This window comes from Pan troglodytes, chromosome 12 (genome assembly GCF_028858775.2).
Source record: "Pan troglodytes isolate AG18354 chromosome 12, NHGRI_mPanTro3-v2.0_pri, whole genome shotgun sequence".
NCBI lineage: Eukaryota > Metazoa > Chordata > Mammalia > Primates > Hominidae > Pan > Pan troglodytes.
In genome coordinates, this window is record NC_072410.2 from 96726335 (window position 1) to 96750772 (window position 24438).

The 24438-nt window shown below is 39.7% G+C and overlaps 1 protein-coding gene across 1 annotated transcript in view; it reads right to left on the bottom strand.

The window, feature by feature from the left end:
• Positions 1–344: 344 nt before the first annotated feature.
• The window catches only part of RAB10 (RAB10, member RAS oncogene family), a gene marked incomplete at its 3' end in the record, with an annotated part of 101533 nt that continues 77439 nt past the window's right edge, over positions 345–24438 (bottom strand). The window contains 3 exon segments of the mRNA NM_001280126.1: positions 345–1472; positions 8464–8565; positions 9182–9271. Coding sequence (NP_001267055.1) covers positions 1389–1472; positions 8464–8565; positions 9182–9271 — 276 coding nt within the window.

Here is a 24438-nt window from a genome sequence, read left to right on the forward strand (position 1 = left end):
AGGACTTAAAATTAATAATATTCTAAAGTATTTCTGAATCTTAAGGTAAAGAAACTTAACACTGAAAAAGTGTTCTTCAGAGGCCAAATCTCAATACATTTGGCAAACATGTTAATAAAATTCACTCCTCCTTCCTGCTTTTTCTTTTTTAAAAAAACCACCTGTACTAGGCTACCAAGCTGCTAGAGGAGTTGCCAAAATGCAGACTACTCAAATTTAGGTTAAGAGATTTATTCTAGGAAAGTGAATAGGCTATACACCTAATTAGAAAGACAAACCACAACACCCTCCAAACACTAGTGCATGCAGTTAACTCTTCCATTTCATAAACTCAATGGATAGACAGGAAGGGAACAAAGAGAGGAGGAAAAGCAGAACATAGAAATAAAACAGCAAATGAAGGCATCTGGGACACATTTTAGGGAAGAGAGCAAATGAGGGGGGAAGACACCAATTAACTGACATTGGATAGTAGGCAGTTAGAACTTATCTTTCCGTTTACCTAGCAAGTTACATCAGTGCTTTATATTAAACTTGACAAACCTACTAGTTTGTCCCTTTCACTCTTAAATATACCATGAGGTGGTTGGGGAGGGAGAAGCAAATAAAGCAGCATGCAGGGAGACGCAAGGAAGAAGTGGCCAAGGAGAAGAAATGGTGGCAGGAATAGTTTTAAATATCAAGGCCACTTAAAACAAGACTCAGCAAACCAAAGCTATCACTTCTGCATTACCCTTTGTCCTCAATTAACTACTTCGAAAATTACAGCCAAGCAAACCACAAACATTTTAATGGTTTATGTTTGGATGATATGTCTCCTGCACATGCTTCCACCAGAACAAAAAAGGAAAACCAAAGAAGTTCCTTTCCACATAAGGCACAGGACAAAATTAATCCCATTTACATATTCAAGGCGAAAATGAGTGTTTTCCTGGCTTTTGTTTGTTTCTTTTGCTATCACATGTCTATAGATTATAGGGACTCAAGCACATTATCCATGACAGAAAATTCCACTGTTGTACAAAATAAAATTGTTAATTCTAACTTTATTCTTATACAATTTGCAGAATAGATTTGAAATGATTGCTATAGGTTTTAATGTTGATAAGAACTGGACTATAATACAACTGAAATGCAGTTGAGCTGAGCAAGTACATTTAAAAATGAAGTCACAGACATGATTTTTCTATACATTTTTTTGTTTGAAGAAAATTATGATAAAGTCAGCAAGCAGTCACAGATGAAAGAACAAATAAAATAGGTGGCTTGGATAGTTAAGATGAGAAACAAAAATATCTGTTTAGAGTTAAAAATGGACAGAGTGGTTTATTTTGCAGCAAGAAGAGAAAACGGGGTAGTGGATGGCAGCTGATGGAACAGGAGAATGCTCAGCAGCATTTGCTCTTCCAGCCTGTCACGCCTCCTCCACTGCTGATATCTACATTTTCACTGTTGGGCTCTTTTACAGGGGTCTGCAACAAACACACAAGGAAAATAACTCATGAAAAAACACTGCCATGGATAAAATCAAGATTCAACAGGAATATTCTCATGTCAATTTATACAACAAAATACAACTACAATCACAGGAGATAGGTTTCCCCTCCGTGCAAAGTAAAGATTTGGAAGCTTTGTTTTGATTTTCTTTTTGCCTGCTTCCTCCAAGCTGTGAAATATTGTAGACATTTCCTGGCATGCCTTTATAAAGCTTCTGAAATCTTCTCAGCTCTAACTCTTAAATAGATTTTGTTATCTTCTAGCCCTGACCTCTGAATATGTTTAGTACTTAAAAGGCATTGTGGAGCAAGTTGTATGAAACCAGTGTTAGGTATATGTAACGTCACAGAAATAAAACTGCCCTTTTCTGTTATCTGCCTTTTTAGACCAATTTTATTACTGTATCATAGTTTTAAAAAGGCAACCTCAACTGATTAAGGGAAAAGGAGTGGAGCAAAATGTAGTTATCTAATTCATGTTAAAAATGGATATAGATGGCTGAGCACAGTGCCTCACGCCTGTAATCCCAGCACTTTCAGAGGCCAAGGTGAGAGGATCACTTGAGGCCAGGAGCTAAAACCACCTTGGGCAACACAGCAAGACCCCCATCTGTATAAAAAATTTAAAATATTAGCTGGACACAGTGGCTCAAGCCTGTAGTCCCAGCTACTCAGGAGGCTGAGGCAAGAGGATCACTTGAGCCCAGGAGTTCAAGGCTGCAGTGGGCTATGATCACTCCACTGCACTCCAGCCTGTGCAACAGACCAAGAGAGTAAGACTCCTCCCAACTCCTCTAAAAACACCGAAAAACCCCAAAGGAGATACAACAAAATACTAACAGTAGCAACCCTTAGGTGGTAAAATTATGGTTGATTTAATTTTATTCTTAGTATAATTCTGCTTTTTCCCAACACTAAATATTACTTTGAAAATCAGAAGGGCCGGGTGTCGTGGCTGAGGCCTGTAATCCCAGCACTTTGGGAGGCCGAGGCGGGTGGATCACCTGAGGTCAGGAGTTCGAGACCAGCCTGGCCAACATGCCAAAACCCTGTCTCTACTAAAATTACTAAAACTAGCTGGGTGTGGTGTTGCACGTCTGTAATCCCAGCTACTCGGGAGGCTGAGGCAGGAGAATCGCTTGAACTTGGGAGGCAGAGGTTGCAGTGAGTCAAGATCCCGCCACTGCACTCCAGCCTGGGCGACGGAGTGAGACTCCATATCAAAAAAAAGAAAAAGAAAAAGAAAAAGAAAAAAATCAGAAGAATACAGTATTTTAAAAGGGTAGGCCCATTTTTATATATTAAAAATATTTTTAAAGTGATACCTTACACACAGAAAAGTACATAAAGCTTAAGTGTAAGCCTGATGTATTTTTAGTATATATTGTCAAACTACCAGATCAGGATATAGAACATAATACTCCCAAGAAGGCTCCCTTGTGCCCCTTTCCTGCCAGTACTGCTCTCTTCAAGTTACCCAATATTCTGATTTCTATCATCTAAGATTAGTTTTTTTCTATTCCTAACCTTCATATACATGGAACCATAGTTGAATATATTCTTCTCTGTGGCTTCTTTCACTCAGTATCAGTCTTTGAGATTTATCGATGCTATTGTATAGAACAGTAGTTCATCACAACATTTTGAAAGCTAGGACGTACCTGAGAACTTATTCTCTCATGGAAACAATATAAAGTTAAGGGCTTTTGTAGCCCAAGAGGGAAAAAATTAAAATATTTTAAAAATATTTTAAAACCTCAAGTAGCCTAAGACAAGCCTAGTTAACTCATACTGAAGTGACACTGCTACTTGCCCTTAGAGCTCTCCTACTTACTCCCACTGCCTAATTGGGATTCTTCTCCTCCATGTATGTTAAAGCAGAAAATTATGCATTAAAAAGACCTCTGTGGGGTTTCCAGTACAAGTGACTTTGCTCCTAATACAGATCTTTGAGAAAAATGTAAAGAAGAAAAAGGGGCAGACCATCATCCAGCAAGAAAAAAAAGTACAGTTGCACTGAAAATACTCTCTCTCTGGGAACTTCCAGGTATGAGTCAGGTTAAAGACAACCAGGGAGGCTCCTACACTGATTTTCTTATCTTTTTAGAATTTAACTTAGATCCTTGAAACAGATTTAAAAAAAAAGGGGGGGGGGTATCTCTTGCGGAGCAAAATCTTTTACAGCCAAAATATTTATTAAGTTGAAGTTGAGTTTTAATTAAGTTTATTAAAAGTTTTAGGCTGGCTCCTAGCTAAGAATAAGAAAAAGCCAATAACCAAATAGAAAAATTGGGCAAAGGAATAAACAAACAAAAAAAAACTACAGAAAAGGAAATGTAAAAGTGATTCTTAAACATATGTTTTCAGGTCATGCGTGGTGGCTCACGCCTGTAATCCCAGCACTTTGGGAGGCCAAGGTGGGCAGATCACCTGAGGTCAGGACTTCGAGACCAGCCTGGCCAATATGTTGAAACCCTGTCTCTAGTAAAAATATAAAAATTCGCCAGGCGTGGTGGTGGGCTCCTGTAATCCCCGCTACTTGGGAGGCTGAGGCAGGAGAATCTCTTGAACCTGGGAGGCAGAGGCTGCAGTGAGCCGAGATCGTGCCACTGCACTCCAACCTGGGCAACAAGGGCAAAATTCCGTCTCAAAACAAACAAATGTTTTTAAATGCTCAGCCTTACTCAGAAATTACCTGTGAATTAAATCTACATCTTTTAACCTGTTAGACTGGGAAAGATCTGAGTCTTGTAAATCCACTGTGCTGACCAGGGTGTGAATAACACATATTCTCATATACTGCAAGTGGGTGTGTAAATGGGTATAACCCTCAGGACAGACTTTGGCTGTATTTATCAAAATTGCAAATGTACATATATGTACGCTCTTTGGCCAATTCTCAGAATCTGTCCTTCAAATGTATGTGCGTGTGGAAAATAATTTAAATACAAGATTATGTACTACACACACAGTTAATGTGCACATAAGTTTGAAAATAATCTAAATGTCCCTCACTGGGAGACTTGTTCAATTATGATATAAACAATCAAAGGAATAGCATGTAATTATTTAAAAAGTAAAATTATTTTGCTTATAGTAAGTGAAATAAGCAAAGTGACAATCAGTGGAGTATGTTACCTCATCTGTTAAAAAGAAAAGGTTGTGGGGGTGGGGTGGGACAAAAATATATATTCATATTTACTCAGAGTAATAACTGATAAAGTAATTACATCAGTTACCTGGGGAGTAAGGGGGAAATGAGGAATTGGTAACATTGAGGGAATTAAAGGGAACAAGGTGGGAAATTTCTGTATCCTTTTTTTTTCTCCTTTTAAAATGTTTGAAGCAAGAGAATGAATCATGTAGCCAAATAATTAAATTAAAAGATGTTTTAAATTGCTTTCATTTTAAGTTAATTCTAATGTGAAGGAAGTTTACATTTGCTGTTTTAACTCACAACTTCACCACATCTAAGTGTATGGATGTGTATGAAAAAAAATTGCTACCTAGTATTTGGGCCTGCTTACTTGGGGAAAACTCTAGACCAAGCTTGTCCAACCTGCAGCCTGCACACAGGCCAATACAACAAATTCGTAAACTTTGTTAAAACATGATGAGATTTGTTGTGTGTGATTTTTTTTCTTTAGCGTACAAGCTATGGTTAGTATTAGTGTATTTTATATGTGGTCCAAGACAATTCTTCTTCTCCACTGTGGCCCAGGGAAGCCAAAAGATTGGACACCCCTGCAAGTCTAGACTGAGATCTTTATTTAATAGTATACTCATACTTTAACCTTTAATAATGATAATAAGGAAAGCTCTATCTCACTGGGGCACAAAATTATATATATAATGGCTATATAGCACTATTCAAAAAAAAAAAAAAAAAGCCAAGACTGATGAGAAGATCAAAGGACATAGTATAGACAGAAAGTAAGCAGAAACCACGAAGACCAAAAAGCCCAGAAAGAGAAAGGACACAGAGACAAGAGTGTTTCGCTAGGTCTTGCAGTAACTCCTGCCAGTCTTATCCTGGTCTTTAACTCGATTGTGAATACTGGATAATGTTTCATCCTGACCCATTAATGTCTGAAATACAAAGTACCTTCCACCAAGTTTAAAACAAGCATTTTTCTATTTCTTTTATTCCCTTCATTTAATTAAAAATACAATTTTTGGCACGTGGCTCACACCTGTAATTCCAACAATTCAGGAGGCCAGGGTGAGAGGATCAGTTGAGGCCATGAGTTCAAGACCTGCCTGGACAAAACAGTGAGACACCCCCAATCTCTACCAAAAAATCTGAAAATTAGTGAGGGATGGTGATGTGTCCTCATGGTCCTAGCTACTCAGAAAGCTGAAGCAGGAGGATGGCTTGAGCCCAGGAGTTCAAATCTAGCCTGGGCAACATAGTCAGACCCCATCAATTTAAAAAAAAAAAAGAGAGAGACCAAGCCAGGCTTGATGGCATACCCCTGTGGTCCCAGCTACTAGTGTATCACTGGAGGCCAGGAGTTTGAGGCTACGGCCAGCATGATCACACTTGCCAACAGCCACTACACTTCAGCCTGGGAAACACAGTGAGACCCTGTCACAAAAAGAAAAAAAAAAGGAAAGAAAGAAACACATTTTTTCCTAGTTGTATTCTTCTATTCTTTTGCTCTTCAAAAGAACAATAAATAATATAGATTTATTTTCTCAAGAAATTCTAATGGGTTTCACCTTAACTCAATTGTGAAAGACTATTCTTTAAAAAAAAATCTTAAAATTGTTTTTATAATTCAAAAAAGAAAGCTGTTGAAATTTCAAAACTAAACTGCCTATAGTCGGTAAATGAATCTGCCCTATGATCCCTCCCCCTTACCACCATCACTCTCTTGGAGTGCTATTTAGACTTTGGTATCTACCCTTCCAGTTCTCTAGTTGCTAAAAATAACAAAATGTATCTGCGTGTACATATGTATGTTTGGTATCATATAATCTTGAAAAATGAGATCACTTCACATATTATATCCTAATTTGCTTTTTATCACTCAATACACTATGGAGATCTTTTATACTTATTTTAATTGCTGTCGGCCTCTCTCATTCTCTGAAATAAAATTCAATTTTTGATCTGACTGGATTCTCATAGAAAAACATCTCCTAAAGCAGGAAATCCCAAAATATGATATGCAAGGAAGCTGGCAGACTCAAAAGGGCACCAATTTTTTAGTCCCATTGAAGAGCAATAACTGATGACTGTTTTTTCCAGTTTGAATATTCAATTGTAGTAAACAGATACCTACATTTCACTCTAAAAATTAGGTCCCTTAGTTTTAATGCCTCTATATAATTTACTTCAATGTAAATATCTCAACTCAATCTCTTATAATTGCTCAGAAATTTCACTAGATTTATATGTGACATACCACCTCTACTACAGCTAATGTCTCTGTCCTTCCAAAGTGGAGAAAGAAAACTGGTTGGTTAAGAAAATTTAAAAACAAACATCTACCTTTTATGTATAGGTTGGTTTTAGAAAAATATATTAATATTTCAAATATAAAAATAGAAAGGTTACCAAATGTAATTACATTTTCTCCTATACAACATCTGCTTCTCTTTTAGGATGTGTGTCAGATTTTTTTTTCTTTTTTTTTTTTGAGATGGAGTCTTGGTCTGTCCCCAAGCTGGCATGCAGTGGCGTGATCTCGGCTCACTGCAACCTCTGACTCCCTGGTTCAAGGGATTCTTCTGCCTCAGCCTCCCAAGAAGCTGGGATTACAGGCACGTGCCACCACACCCAGCTAATTTTTGTATTTTTAGTACAGATGGGGTTTCACCGTGTTGGCCAGGATGGTCTCATCTCCTGACCTCGTGATCCACCCGCCTCAGCCTCCCAAAGTGCTGGGATTATAGACGTGAGCCACCGCGCCTGGCCAATGTATGTCAGATTTTATCTGTATTTATTTGCATTTAAAATTTCAACAGATTGAACAGAGAATTCAGGACTCATAACCAAATCCATGCATTATACCTATTCACTCGAGGGAAAATACGAAAATCCGATTTCCTAATTTGACTACATGTTACTTACACTAGCAAATATTGAGAGTCACAAATCTTAAACCCAGAAACAAACCTGAGGTAAAACATGAATTCCCCAAGATCACATTTTCAGCATTATTTATTTTCTTACATAATAGGTTTTATTCAGTACGTACAGAATATGTACACGCCCTTTATTTGCCTGAGAAGTGACTAATATGGCAGAATAGCAATTCTGTGGCAATAACTACTTAATAGATTCATTTCTTATCTTAAAATTTCCTAAATTATCTTTGAGAATGCAAAGTACTCATTAAGAGAAATGAGTCCAAGAGTAAAAAGGCTAGAAAAGACAAAAAGCTGGAAAAAATAATTGAACTAGGGACTAGACAGTGACTGTGGAGCTCAGAATATTAATGGTTACCACTGACTAGATCCTTCAGATTTCTAGATGGCTTTCTGTTTCCCCAGTTCCTTATAGCAGAAGTCCCCAACCCTGGGGCTGTGGACTCTTACCGGTCCGTGGCCTGTTAAGAACGGGGCCACCCAGCAGGAGGTGAGCAGCAAGTGAGTGAGCATTATTACCTGAGCTCCGCCTCCCATCAGATCAGTGGTAGCATTAGATTCTCACAGGAGTGCAAACCCCACTGTGAACTGCACATGCAAGGGATCTAGGTTGCGTGCTCCTTAGGAGGATCTAACGCCTGATGATCTGAGGTGGGGTAGTTTCTGGGTGAAACTACCCCCCAGTACGGTCCATGGAAAAATTATCTTCCATGAAACCAGTCCTTGGTGCCAAAAAGGCTGGGGACTGCTGCCCTACAGAAACAATACCACCCAAACTCAAATTCTGTATGTAAATCCAGTACTTCAGAATAGACAAAATATTCAACAGAGATACTCAGGTACCTGGCAGGATATAAAAACAGGAACTTACCTTTCGAAGGATATCTTCAGCTAACGTGAGGAACGCCTTTTCGATGTTTATATTTGCTTTTGCACTAGTCTCAAAAAACCTAATACCATGCTCCCTTGCAATCTAAAACAGAAACAAAATATCATCGTAAAATTATCAAGCATGGGTTGCCAACTGCTGACTTTAACATCTTAAATATTAATCTTATTCTGAAGGCAGTGGTCCCAACTAGAATATATAACACAGAATATTTCAGCAAGTCAAGCTCTTTCATAAAACAAACAAAGGAAAAGTAATCTCCTTACCCCAAAAGTTTATTTCAGATATTCTAAGTCAGATACTTCACACTGGGGGCAAACTTATGAGAAGCTCAACCTGACTCCTTAGGGTCTAATTTCTGCTCACCATAGGCTCCTGATTGTCACATTTTAGAACCATACTAATTGATACATTTCCTTAAAGTCCTAAGTTTAAAAACTGAGGATTAATGACTTATATTTTTCTCTCTTTGTAGTTTAAATAAGGCTAAAAATACTATGGGCACATTTGATTCTCCCATACATGTTAAATATGCACTGAAAAAAAATTCACTCAAATGATAAAATATTATTTCCAACAAGCATTTTAAAAACTATGTAATTAGCTTAGTGTGTTCGATCACTATTACTATAAAAATAATCAAAAGTAGCATTACCTTTACAAAGAAAGAGCAGAATATCAGTTTAATTCAGATTTTTACCTGTTCTCCTTTTCCTTTAGGTACAACTCTTTTGTCGTCCATATCACACTTGTTTCCTAGTAACATTCTTTCCACATCTTCATTGGCATGCTAAAATGAAATAAAATTTTACTTTTACATACTACCATGAATTACGTACGGCTTAACAGTCTTTAAAAGTGACTTTATTCTCTCAATTTAGAGGGTCATTTCTATAGCTTTAAAGTTTTAAAGCAGTCACCCTAAAACTACTCCATACTAAAAGCCTACACAAATTCTTAGATTACCTAGCAAAAGAAACGCAATTCCCAAGACATATCCATGTCAAATACTATTTCCTCCCTAAAGGAGGCTGTCTACTTTCTAGGTATGTTCTTTCTTACCAAAAGAGAAGATACAAGCAAAGAAACTTGCATAATCTAAATCCAGGCTGGATCATTTCAGATTTTATAATGCATACTACCCTATAGAAGCCTTAATTAAAAATTTTATAGAGCCCTTAAACTCTCAAATAGCTGTGCTGCTATGGCACAAGGAGGTCCATGCAGAAAAATCAGTTAAAAACAAGTGGTTGTCCCCTTAAGATCCCAATGACAATTTTTGCAGAAATAGAAAGATCTATCCAAAAATTCATATGGAATCTAACATCAAAAGAATCTCTCTTTTTGAGACAGAGCCTTGCTCTGTTGCCCAGCCTGGAGTGCAGTGGTGTGATCTGGGCTTCCTGCAACTTCCGCCTCCCGAGTTCAAGCGATTCTCCTGCCTTAGCCTCTTGAGTAGCTGTGAGTAGCTGGGACTACAGGTGTGTGTACTACCATGCCAGCTAATTTTTATAGTTTTCTGGTAGAGACGGGGGGTTTTGCCATGTTGGCCAGGCTGATCGCAAACTCCTGGCCTCAAGTGATCCACACCCATCGGCCTCCCAAAGAGCTAGGATTACAGGCATGAGCCACTGAGCCCAGCCAAAATAATATTAGCTGGGGGAGTCAAATTTCAGAACTTACTGCAAATCAAAAAGTGTGGAACTGGCATAAAGACAGATACACAGACTAATGGAATGGAATAGAGAGCCCAGAAATAAATCCTCACATACTTAGTCAAATGATCCTCGACAAGGATGCCAAAATCAGTCAATAGGGAAAGGACAGTCTTTTCAATAAATAGCACTAGGAAAACCAGATATCCACATGCAAAACAATGAAGCTGGATCCTTATTTTAAACCATATAAAAAATTAACTTGAAATAGATCAAAGACCTCAAACTATAAAACTCTTAGAAGAAAACATAGGGAAAAGCTTCAGGACACTGGATTTGGCAATGGTTTCTTTGATATGATACCAAAAGCACAGGCAATAAAAGAAAAAGTAGTTAAACTGTACTTCATCAAAGTTAAAAACTACTGTGCAACAAAGGACGCTATCAAGAGAATGAAAAGACTACCCACAAAAAGGAGAAAATATTTGTAAATCATGTATTTGAAAGGGAATAATACCTAGAATATATAAAAAACACCTAAAACTCCTAACAACAACAAAAAACAACAGCACTTTGGGAGGCTGTCAGGAAAATTGCCTGAGCCCAGGAGTTCGAGACTAGCCTGAGTAACACTGTGAGACCTCATCTCTACAAAAAATTTAAAAATTAGCCAGGCACGGTGGTGTGTGCCTGTAGTCCCAGCTACTTAGGAGACTGTGGTAGGAGAATCACTTGAGCCTGGGAAGTTGAGGCTGCAGTGAGCCATGATCATCATGCCTCTGTACTCCAGCCTGGGGAACAGAGCAAGAACCTGTCTGGAAAAAATTAAAAAAAAAAAAAAAAAAAAAGCAAGCAAAGGATTTGAATAGACATTTCTTCAAAGAAGATATACAAACAAACAATATGCACATGAATAGATGCTCAATATCACTAAGATTAGGAAATGCAAATCAAAAACCACAATGAGAGATACCACTACATACCCATTAGTATGGCTACTATTAAAAAAACAGAAAACACATATTGGCGAGGATGTGGAGAAACCGACACCTTTGTGTACTGTTGGTAGGAATGTAAAATGGTGCAATCACTGTGGAAAAGTCTGGTGATTCCTCAAAAGGTTACACATAGAATTATCATATGATCCAGCAATTCCACTCATGGGTATACACGCAAAAGAATTTAAAGCAGGGACTCAGATATTTGCACACCAGTGTTCACAGCAACATTATTCACAATAGTAAAAGGGTGAAAACAACCCACATATCCAACAATGGGTGAATGAATAAACAGAACATGGCATATAAAAACAATGGAATATTATTCAGCCTCAAAAAATAAACAAGTTCTGACACATGCTACAATGTAGATGAACCTTGAAAACTTTATGTTAAATGAAGTAAATTACTTACAAATTGAACAAATACTATATGATTCCACTTATATGAGGTACCTATAACAGTCAAATTCATAGAAAATAGAATGGTGACAGTTGCCAGGAGATGGGGAAAGGGGGAGACAGAAATCATTGTTTAATGGATGCAAAGCTTGAGTTCAGAAAGATGAAAAAGTTCTGGAAATGGATGGTGGTGATGGTTGCACAACAGTAGAATGTACTTAACACCACTGAACTATACACCAAAATAATAGTTAAAATGAAAATTTCATGTTGTATGTATTTCACCACAATTTTAAAAAGTATTCAAAAACAACAATAGGCTGAGCACGGGGGCTCATGCCTGTAATCCCAACACTTTAAGAAGCTGAGGCAGGAGGAGCACTTGAGCCCAAGAGCTCAAGGCTGGAGTGAACTATTATCACTGCCACTGCACTCCAGCCAGGGCAACAAAGCAAGAACCTGTCTCAAAAAAAAAAAAAAAAAAAAAAAAAGCAACAACAACAATAAGAAAAATAACAGCAACAAAACTGCCAAATGGCTGCGGTTACTTCATTTCCTGTAGCTATAAGAAAAAAAAAAAACTAGGAAAGTTATAAAATATGCTGATTTAAAACAACATACAGTTGACCCTTGAACAATGGGGGTAAGGGTATACCATGTATAACTTTTACTCCCCAAACGCTTAATTAGTAACAGCCTGCTGCTAACCAGAAGTATTATCAGTAACAGTCGATTAACATATTTTATATATGTATTCTATACTGTATTCTTACCATAAAGTTAGAGAAAAGAAAATGTTATTAAGAAAATCATAAGGAATAAAAATATATTTACTATTCATTAAGTGGAAGTGGATCATCATAAAGGTCTTCATCCTCAATGTCTTCAAATTGAGTAGGCTGAGGAGGAGAAAGAGGAGGGGGTTGGTCTTGCTGTCTCAGGGAAGGCAGAGGCAGAAGAGGTAGAGAAGGTGGAAGGGGAGGCAGGCACACTCAGTTTAACTTTATGGAAAAACATTGTAATTTCTTTTTTTTCATTTCTTTAAAAATATTTCTATACAAAACCAATCCTTCTTTCATCATTTGCTTCAGTTTCAGTGCCTGTATCACACAATGGTCCATGTTGTACAGTAAGTCTAAAGCAGTCTTGAATAATCAGAACCCTTCTGCCAGATTGTCTACAGTCAATTTGTTTTCTGGCACTACTTCTTTGCCTTCTTCCTTATCGTCCAACGCTGGTTTGGAAGCACCGGCATCTTCATTAAATCATCTTCTGTTGATTCCTCTGGTTGATGTCTATTAGCTCTTGTCTTATCCACAGTCTCTTTCATAAATTCCTTGACTGGCTCTGCTACAAATCCTGTGAAATCATGCTCAACATCGGTACACTATTTTCTCCAGCAGGAAGTTACTGTTTTGTGCTTGATGGCTTTCACAGCTTTTTCTATAACGATGGCATCTTCAGCAGTGTAATTCCTCCAGATTTTCATGATGTTCTATTGAGGTTAGAGTACCGTGTGTTATTAACCTTAAAGGTCCTCATGACCCCCTGATCTAGATGCTGAATTAGAGACTGTGTTCGGGGGCAAGTAGACCACTTCAATGTTTTCGGTGTTAAACTCATGGGGTTCTGGGTGGCCAGGGGCACTGTCCAACATCAAAAGAACTTTAAAGGGCTGTCCCATAATGGCAAGGTATTTCCTGATTTCAGGGACAAAGTATTGATGGAACCAATCCAGAAAAAGGATTCTCAGTGTTCAGGTCTTCTTGTTGAATGATCAAAAAACTGGCAGCTTCAAAAGACTTTTCCCTTCAAGTCTTGGGGGTTAGCAACTTTATACGTAAGGGCAGTCAGTCCTGATCATAAACCCAATTGCATTTGCACAGAACAGTAGTTAGCCTATCCCTTCCTGCCTTAATTCCCTGTGCTTTCTTCTTTTCCTAACACTCATGTCCTTTGTGGCCTGCCCCCCTCCCTGCCACCCCGAGAATAGGACACTTTTAACTGCATTAAAGACTTGTTCAGCGGTGCCCAGGAACTTGTCTGCTGTGTCTTAGTCAGCAGAAGCTGCTTCTCCTGTTAGCCTGCCATTTTTAGGCCAAGCCTCTTTCTAAAATTATCAAACCATTCTTTGCTGGCATTAACTCCTCTAGCTTCTCTTCCGTTTTGCTTTAAGTTGTCATATAATAACTTCACTTTTTCTTGAATATCATAGTCTACAAGTATGCCCTTTTTTTTTGTTTTTTTTTTTTTTTTTGAGACAGAGTCGCTCTGTCGCCCAGGCTGGAGTGCAGTGGTGTGATCTCAGCTCACTGCAAGCTCTGCCTCCCGGGTTCACACCATTCTCCTGCCTCAGCCTCCCGAGTGGCTGGGACTACAGGTGCCCGCTACCACGCCCGGCTAATTTTTTGTATTTTCAGTAGAGACGGGGTTTCAATGTGTTAGCCAGGATGGTCTCGATCTCCTGACCTCGTGATCCGCCCGCCTTGGCCTCCCAAAGTGCTGGGATTACAAGCGTGAGCCACCGCGCCCAGCCTACAAGTATGCCTTTCTTATAGCAATCCTGTACCCACATAAAAGCTGCATTTTCAACATGAGATAAAAAGGTATTCTGTAAAAAGTGCAAGGTTTCACACCTCCTGCTGTGGCTGCAGTGATGGCTTCACAAATTTTCTTTTATTTAAAATGGTCCTTATGCTGGATTAATTTATCTTGAAATAACGGGCAACCACAGCTGCAGACCTCATTCTACAGTACATATTAAGCAATTCAATTTTTTCTTGTAATGTCATGACTTTTCTGTTTCTCAGGATTGCTTCTGGCATCACTAGTGGCACTTTGTATAGGTCTGATGGTGTTATTCAAGGTTTATGGTATTGCACTAGACACGATGAAAACACGCAAGAACCACAAAAGACCTCTTTTGATTGCAATATGGGATTTAATGGAGACACAAACTGTTCATGGGGAGATGATCCGCATCACATGGTGTTTTAAGCAGACACTTGGAAACATACGAGCTCACCAAAATAGCAACAGGAGGTGGCTACAAAATTATCACAGTAGTACAGTATGTATTAGTTATTTTTATGCAATTATGATTTAATACTGCATCTCTGTTACATTTCTCTTGATGCAAAAGGTGCCATGTATGGGCTCTGTGTGTTTGAGTGTTAATAAATTTAAAGTTTTAATAATAATTAAAATAATAATTAAAATAATAATAATCTGTGTATATTTTATGGTAGTAATAGACTAGTATCTACATATACTTTAGACATTCATAATATACTTAACTTTTTCTTAATCTCCCCCACCCCCCGCCCAATATTTCTAGGTTATGTGGCTTGTCTGTGAGTTTTTCAAATTGTTGCCAAGTCTCTAACATTTTTTCCAAAAGATTTGTTTTTAAAAACCTGTTTATAGAGCTGGGTGTGGTGGCACACACCTGTAATCCCAGCTTCTTGGGAGGCTGAGAAGGAAGAATCACTTGACCCCTGGAGTTTGAGACCAGCCTGGGCAACACTGCGAGTCCCCATCTCTTTAAACAAAAATATCCATGTGTAAGTGAACCTGCATTTCAAGGGTCAATGACAGTTTAAAAGGGGGTAGACAAAGGTGGGATTAGGGAGGAAACAACTCTTTTGTTGCAAGGACGATACCCTTAGTAGAATCACAAGCTTAACAAAGAAAAATTATACTGCATGTGGTGGCTCACGCCTGTAAAGCCAGCACTTTGGGAGGCTGAGGCGGGTGGATCACATGAGGTCAGGAGTTCGAGACCAGCCTGGCCAATATGGCAAAACCCTGTCTCTACTAAAATTACTAAAATTAGCCGGGTGTGGTGATGCACGTCTGTAATCTCAGCTACTTGGGAGGCTGAGGCAGGACAATCACTTGAACCCAGGAGGTGGAGGTTGCAGTGAGCTGAGATGATACCACTGCACTCCAGCCTGGGTGACAGAGCAAGACTTTGTCTCGGGAAAAAAAAAATTATAATATACTATAAAGAAACTCGCTGGCTGGATGCGGTGGCTCACGCCTGTAATCCCAGCATTTTGGGAGGCCGAGGCGGGCGGATCATGAAGTCAGGAGATTGAGACCATCCTGGCTAACACAGTGAAACCTCGTGTCTACTAAAAATACAAAAAATTAGCTGGGTGTGTTGATGGATGCCCTGTAGTCCCAGCTACTCAGGAGGCTGAGGCAGGAGAATGGCGTGAACCCGGGAGGTAGAGCTTGCAGTGAGCCAAGATAGCACCACTGCACTCCAGCCTGGGCAACAGAGCAAGACTCCACCTCAAGAAAAAAAAAAAGAAACTCCCTATTTAGGGATTCCATGGTCTTATCTGAATTTAGTGCCTCTTAATTTATGTTACTGCTAAAACAAAGGCAACTTGGCAAATATCCAGTAATAAGCAGCAATATACCAGGTGCTCCTAAAATCCTGCCATGTGCTAAAAGTAAGAGGCATTTTGATCTCAGAATCTAAGGATGGACTTCGGGGACATCAATAATTCCAAGGAGCACACATAAAACTTTGCAAGTTGTATAAGTACATCATTCTGGTAAGATTCTAATTTCTCAAAGGGGTCCATGATCCCAAAGAAGTACAGAAGCATGGTTTTAAAAGCTCCCAGCTGCTAAATGGACAAATTATCACAGTGACCTGTAATAATCTACCCACATCCTAAACACTGCAAGTTACCAGAGCCACTAACATGAACCTCCACTCAAAGAGAAGATAAATTATCTGTAGCTTTAGAAGTCACTCTTCTACTAAGAACACCTGTAAGTTAGGTGCAAGCAGGCTGATGGAACGAAGCCGAAGCCAATAAATAAATGATCAACGAAGTATAAAAAAGGGAAAATTACCTTATATATAAATTTATAAGTGTTAAGATATTTTCAGCCTGTTTTTTTAAAAAAGCTTTAGCAATCAGACCACCAATTTACAACCTACTACACCTCCACGCCAACTCACATCAGTATTCTGGGGCTAGTGAGGAAATAGGTATAATTCTTTATACATGTGTACCATTTCAGAGCATAAATATAATTCTAGCTCAAAAATATATTTGAAAGTAAGCCTGCTGGGCACAGTGGCTCATGTGTATAATCCCAACATTCTGGGAAGCCAACGCAGGAAGATTGCTTGAGCCCAAGAATTTGAGGCCAGCCAGGGCAACATAGTGAGACCCCATCACCACAAAAATAAAAATTAGCCAGACATGATAGAGCACGCTTGTGGTCCTAGGTACCTGGGAGGCTAGGGTGGGAGGATAGCTTGAGCTCAGGAGGTAGAGGCTGCAGTAAGCTGTGATTGTGCCACTGCACTCTAACCTGACAGAGTGAGACCCTGTCTTTAAAAAGAAAAAAAAAAAAGCAAAGCTAAGACCTGAAAAGACCTGGGATACACTTCTTTGAATAAGAAAACACAAAAACTAAGAAAAAGGTCAAAATAGTATTATACAACTCTTTTTAAAATTTATTTATTTTATTTTTTTGAGACAGGGTCTCGCTGTGTCACCCAGGCTGGAATGCACTGCTATAATCAGCTCACTACAGCCTTGATCTCCTGGGCTCAGGTGATCCTCCCACCTCAGCCTACCAAATAGCTGGGACTACAGGTACTCACCGCCATATCCGACTTTAAAAAATAAACTTTTTTAGTAGAGATGAGGTCTTGCTATGTTGCTCAAGCTGGTCTCGAACTCCTAAACTCAAGCAATCCTCCCACCTCGGATTCCCAAAGTGCTGGGATTACAGGTGTGAGCCACTGTGCACGGCCCTATACATCCTTACTTGGATGATCTTACTAACAATAAGCAGCAAGCATGATGAGGTTAAAGACTTCACTGCTGAGCCAGGGGACCAATAAAACAGCACTCAGAATACATAGAACTTCTCTCATACATTTTCTTATGCCAACATGCACATTAATCTTTTTTCAGTCGGATACGCATTGTGTTTACAACCACTTACGGCAAAAACACCCAAAGAAAGATTGGTAGTTGCACCACACAGACATATCCATAAAGAGACATGTTTATGCAGGAGGACACACATCTCTATGAATTACACATGCAGACTGTAACTAGCTTAAAATATGGTTAATTTTCCCAAAGTACTAATACAGAGAGGTGCATTTAGACCAAGGTTTCTCAACTTCGGCCATACAGACATTTTGGGTCAGCATTCTTCTTGTACCCAAGCTGTGATAACCAAAAATATCTCCACATATTGACAAATGTAAAACTGTCCTTGACTGAGAATCACAGATTTAGAGATCACTGTCTATCATTAAATAGAAACAACAAATACTTTAAAAGGATGTTGAAGTTTAATAATAATGAAACCATTCAGAAACCAATATATGTTTCACAAATATAAGCCTCATAGTTGTTCTGATATTTGACTAGGTACATGAGAACCTGTTAATTCCCCACCCCCACCCCACCCCCGGCCTTTGTTTTTTTTTAAAGCACTTATTTGCCCGGGAGGTCTGGGCTACAGTGGGCTGTGTTCACACCACTGCACTCCAGCCTGGGAAACAGTGAAACCCGGTCTCAAAAAAAAGGGGGAGGAGGGGACGTTACTTTGTAAAAATTGGAGCTAAAAGAACATCTTTTTGGCTGGCGTGGTAGCTCACGCCTGTAATCCCAGCACTTTGGGTGGCTGAGGACGACGGACCATGAGGTCAGGAGTTCGAGACTGGCCTGACCAACATGGTGAAACCCCGTCTCTACTAAAATTACAAAAATTAGCCAGGCGTGGTGGCACACGCCTGTAATCCCAGCTACTCAGGAGGCTGAGGCAGGAGAACCACTTGAATCCGGGAGGTGGAGTTTGCAGTGAGCTGAGATTTGCGCCACTGCATTCCAGCCTGGGCAACAGAGCAAGACTCCGTCTCAAAAAAAAAGAACATCTTTTTATATCTATTAGAGAAATAATCTGAGACTTGGGTTTCCTAAGGATTTGTCCTTCCTAAGCTAAGTTATTTGGTCCAAAGTACGTTTCTCTAAATATTCCTATAGCCAAGGTAGTTATGTTCCCCAGTTACCCAAAGTAAATTAACATATATGATCTCTCTTAAATTGGAATCCACTGCACTTTTTTATCAGTCCCATCTTTATCTGGGTAACTTCTCATCTCCTCAGGTCTCAGTTTAAAGTTGCTCCTCTCACCTCCCAGGCTATGTTAGTTAGGTACTTGTTTTATTTACATGTTAACAACTTTGTACTTCCTAACTCTTTTGGTTTTTTGTTTTTTTGTTTTTGAGACGGAGTCTCGCTCTGTCGCCCAGGCTGCAGCGGAGTGCAGTGGCACGACCTCGGCTCACTGCAAGCTCCGCCTCCTGGGTTCACGCCATTCTCCTGCCTCAGCCTCCTGAGTAGCTGGGACTACAGGCACCCGCCACCATGCCCGGCTAATTTTTTTTCTTATTTTAGTAGAGACGGGGTTTCACCGTGTTAGCCAGGATGGTCTCAATCTTCTGACCTGGTGATCCGCCAGCCTCGGCCTCCCAAAGTGCTGGGATTACAAGCATGAGCCCCCCGCGCCCGGACCTTCCCAACTCTTAACACTAAGTAGGGGATCATTTATGTTGTTTACGCTGCATCCCCAGCCTAGTTCAAAAACACTGATCCCAAGAGTTGTCCCTTGATGTAAAGTTTCACCTCAACAAGTTTCAAAACCTTCATATAACAACTCCCCCTCTTGGACATTCGCAACACACTAAAGCATATAAAAATTGAATAAAAATACCTATTTAACGTATTTGTCCACAGAATGTCATATGCCAAGTAATACTACTAAAAAGTAGAACACGCTTCAGAAAACACAGATTTAAGAGTATATAAATTCTTCTTATCTCTATTCCAAGGAACAGAAAACTTGTATTTGTCTCCTTTTGCTAAAGAAATACAAAGAGTGGCACAGTGGCACACGCCTGAAGTCCAGCTAACTCAGGAATTTGAGACCAGCTTCCTGGGCAACACAGCAAGACCCTCTCTCTTAAAAAAAGAAAAAGAAAAAAAAAAAAGGCCGGGCGTGGTGGCTCACGCCTGTAATCCCAGCACTTTGGGAGGCCGAGGTGGGCAGATCATGAGGTCAGGAGATCGAGACCATCCTGGCTAACACGTTGAAACCCCGTCTCTACTGAAAATACAAAAAATTAGCTGGGTGCGGTGACGGGTGCCTGTAGTCCCAGCTACTCGGGAGGCTGAGGTAGGAGGATGGTGTGAACCCAGGAAGCAGAGCTTGCAGTGAGCTGAGACAGCGCCACTGCACTCCAGCCTGGGCGACAGAGCAAGACTGCGTCTCAAAAAAAAAAAAAAAAACAAACACAAGACAGAAAGAAAGAAAAGAAATACAGTCTCCATGGGGAATGGCTGATTGGTTCCAGGACCCTACTTCCTTTATCAAAATCCACGCATACTCAAGTCCTGCAGCCAGCCCTGTGAAACAGACATATACAAAGAAGGCTCCACACCACCCTATATTATATGTGAGTATCAAAATTCATATTTTCAATCTGCCTTTAGTTGAAAAAAATGTATATTAAGTGGACCTGTGAGTCAGGCATGGTGGCACATGGCTGTAGTCCTAGCTACCAGGAAGGCTGAGATGGGAGAATTATTGGAGCTCAGGGTTTTAACACCAGCCCGGGCAACATGGTGAGACACCCATCTCAAAAATATTTTTTAATTAAAAAATATTAACAACTGGTGGGGCGCAGTGGCTCATGCCTGTAATCCCAGCACTTTGGGAGGCCAAGACAGGTAGATCACGAAGTCAGGAGTTCAAGACCAGACCAGCCTGACCAAGATGGTGAAACCCCGTCTCTACTAAAAAATACAAAAAAAATTAGCCGGGCGTGGCAGCATGCACCTGTAGTCCCAGCTACTCAGGAGGCTGAGGCAGAAGAATCACTTAAACCAGGGAGGTGGAGACTACAGTGAGCCAAGATGGCGCCACTGCACTCCAGCCTGGGCGACAGAGCGAAACTCCGTCTCAAAAAAAAAAAAAAAACAGTAATAACAACTCTACCTGTGTAGTTCAAACCCACATTGTTCAAGGGTCAACTGTAATCGTAAGGAAAGGTATTAAAGCTCAATTCAGTTTTTAAAAAAATAACAGTTTTGAGTTTATAAATTTACATATCATAAAATTCACCCTGTAAAAATATACAATTCAGTGTTTTTTAGTTATTTACGAGGCAGTTCAACTATCACCACTACTAACTTTATAATATTTTTATCACTCCCCTATAAACCTGTACTCATAGCAACCACTCTTTTCTCTCCAAACATCACCCCCAGCACCTGGCAATCATGAATCTACTTTCTGTCTCTATGTTTTTGTCAATGTGGGGCATTTTATTTAAAGGGAATCAAGTAAGGCCTTTTATGTCTGGCTTCTTTCATAAGGTTTTCAAGGTTCACCCACACTGTACCAAGTATCAGTCCTTCATGCCTTTTAATGGCTGAGTGATACTCCCTTATATGAATATACACATTTTATTTATCCATTCATCAGTTGATGGATGTTTGGGTTGTTTCTGGGTTTTTTTTTGGCTATTGTGAATAATGCTGCTATAAATACTTGTGTACACCTTTTGTGGATATATATTGTTAATTCTCTTGGGTAAATACCTAAGAGTAGAACTGCTGGTCATAAGGTAACTGTATGTTTAACCATTTTGAGAACTGCCAAAATATCTTCCAAACCAGCTGCATCTTTCTACAATTCTACCAGCAATATATGAGGGTTACAATTTCTCTCCATCTTTATGAATGCTTGTTAGAGTCTGTCCTCTTTTCTTCCATTCTGTGGGTTGGCTTTTTACTTTCTAAATGGTAGAACCTTCAAAGCACAAAGGTTTTAAATTTGATGTAGCCCAATTTATCCATTTCTTTTCTTTTGCCACTTCATGGCTTTAGATCTTACATGTAGGTCCATGATCCTTTTTGGTTTTTTTTCTTTTTTTGAGACAGAGTCTCACTCTGTTGCCCAGGCTGGACTGTAGTAATGCAATCATGGTTCACTGCAGCCTCGGCCTCCTGGGCTCAAGTGATCCCACCTCAGCCTCCCAGATAGCTGGAACTACAAGTGTATACCACCATACCCGACTAATTGTTTTTGTTTGTTTGTTTGTTTTTGTATATTTTTGTAGAGATGGGGTTTCACCGTGTTGCCCAGGCTGGTCTCAAACTCCTGGGCTCCAGCGACCCACCCACCTTGGCCTCCCAAAATGTTGGGATTACAGGTGTGGGTCACCATACCCAACCTTCGTGGTCCATTTTGAGTTAACTTTTCTGTATGGTATGAAGTAGGTGTCTAACTTTCATTCTTCCACACAAGGATAGCCAGTTTTCCCAGCACCATTTGTTGGAAAGACTATTCTTTTGCCCATTGAATTGTCTAGCCATCTTGTTAAAAGTCAACTGACCATATATGTAAGAGTTTATTTTTAGACTCTCAATACTATTCAATCAATCTTTATGACTATCCTTATGTCAGTATCACAATGTTTTGATTATTGTGGCTTTGCGGTTAAGTTTTAAAACCAGAAAGTATAAATCTTACAACTGTGTACTTCCTTTTCAAGATTATTTTGGCTACTCTGGGTCCCTTGCCTTTCTATATTAGTTTTAGGGTCAATTTGTCAATTTCTACGCGGGGGAGTTTTAAAAAAAGCAATTGGGATTTTGATAGGGATTGCACTAAATCTGTAGATCACTTTGGGTAGTAATGCCATCTTAATATTGTCTTCCAATTCACAAATAATGGCTATCTAATTATTTAGATCTTTAATTTCTTTCAACAATATTTTGTGGTTTTCTGTGTTCAAGTCTTACACTCTTTTGGTTAAATTTACTCCTAAGTATTTTTTGCCTTTTGATATTATTACAAATGGAAATTTATTCTCAATGTAATTTTTAGGTTATTGCTAGTGTACAGAAATAAAGCTGATTTTTATATGTTGATCTCATTTCTTGTAACCTTGCTGAACTTGTTTATTAGTTCTAAGAGTTTTCTGGGTATATGTTTGTGGGTTCTTAAGGATTTTCTATATAAAATATTCTACCATTTATAAATAGTTGTTTCACTCTGGATGGCTTTTTTTTCTTTCTTTCTTTTTTTTTTTTTTTTAGCTCTGGCTGAAATCTCAGCATAATGTTGAACAGAAGTGGCCAGAGTAGATACTCTTGCCATGCTCTTGATCTTAGGGGACAGGTACGATAATAGCTATGGTATTTTTATAGATGTCACTTACAGGATTAAGGAAGTTCTTTGCTATACCTAGTTTGTTGACTTTTTTTTTGAGACAGAGTCTTGCTCTGTCGCCCAGGCTGGAGCACAATGGCACGATCTTGGCTTACTGCAACCTCCACCTCCTGGGCTCAAGCGATTCTCCTGCCTCAGCCTCCTGAGTAGCTGGGGTTACAGGTGTTTGCCATCACACCTGGCTGATTTTTGTATTTTTAGTAGAGACGAGGTTTCACCATGTTGGCCAGGCTGGTCTCGAACTCCTGACCTCAGGTGATCCACTTGCCTCGGCCTCCCAAAGTGCTGGGATTTACGGGTGTGAGCCACTGCGTTTGGCTGACTGTTTTAATCATAAAAGAATGTTGGATTTTGTCAAATGTTTTTTCTGTGTGAACTGAGATAACTGTATGGTTTTGTCGTCTATTAATATGGTGTATTACATTGACAGGTTCTGACCCTTGCATTCCTGGGTAAGTTCCTCTTGATCATGTTATATAATCCTTTAATACACCAGAGAAACAAGATTTCCTCTTTCTTTCTTTTTGAGACGGAGTTGCACTCTGCTGCCCAGGATGGAGTGCAGTGGTGCAATCTTGGCTCACTGCAGCCTCCTCCGCCTCCTGGGTTCAAGTGATTCTCCTGCCTTGGCCTCCTGAGTAGCTGAGACTACAGGTGCCCACCATCATGCCCGGCTAATTTTTTGTGTTTTTCATAGAGACAGGGTTTCACCATGTCGACCAGACTGGTTTCAAACTCCTGACCTCAGGTGATCCGCCTGCCTCGGCCTCCCAAAGTGCTGGGATTACAGGCATGAGCCACTGCGCCTGGCCAAGATTTTCTTTTTAAATAACTTTACTTCTTTTCTTTTTCAGAGACAGAGTCTCACTCTGTCACCCAGGCTGAAGCACAGTGGTATGATAATAGCTCACTGCAGCCTTGAATTCTTGGGCTCAAGCAATCTTTCTGCCTCAGCCTCCCAAGTAACTGGGACCACAGGTGTGCACCACCACACCCACAATTTTCCTTTTTGATACCTGGGTTGTATGTTTCTCAGTTTATCTTGGGAAACAAACCATCCAGTCTACCATGTCAGATGTTTAAGTCTGCGGTATAATAAAAACATATATTAGGTCTTTGTTCCCAGTTCCTGTCACTGACCTCCCAATTTCCTGAGTGACAGGGTTGTCTTTTGTTATTCATAACAAGATTCTTTTGACTATAATGAGTTTATGCTAATGAGGTGACTGATGACAAGGCTCCTATCTAGCTTCAGAATGGGGGCTGGTCTCCAGAGGAACCAACCAAGTGATAAGAGGATTGGAAATTTCAGTCCCACTTCCTGACCTCCTAGGAGGGGAAGGGAGACAGACATTACACTCAATCACCAGAAGTCAATGATTTAATCAATTATGCCTAAGTGATGGAACTTCAATTCAAAAATCTGAAAAACTGAGGGTAAGGAATATTCCAATTCGGTGAACACATCAAGGTGCTGGGAGAGGTGGCGTATCCAGAGAGGGCATGGAAGCTCTGGAGCCCTGCTGCTACTCCCCACATATGCCTCTCTTCCATTTGGCTGTTCCTGAATTGTATACTTTATAATAAAACTGTAATCCTAAGTATAGCATT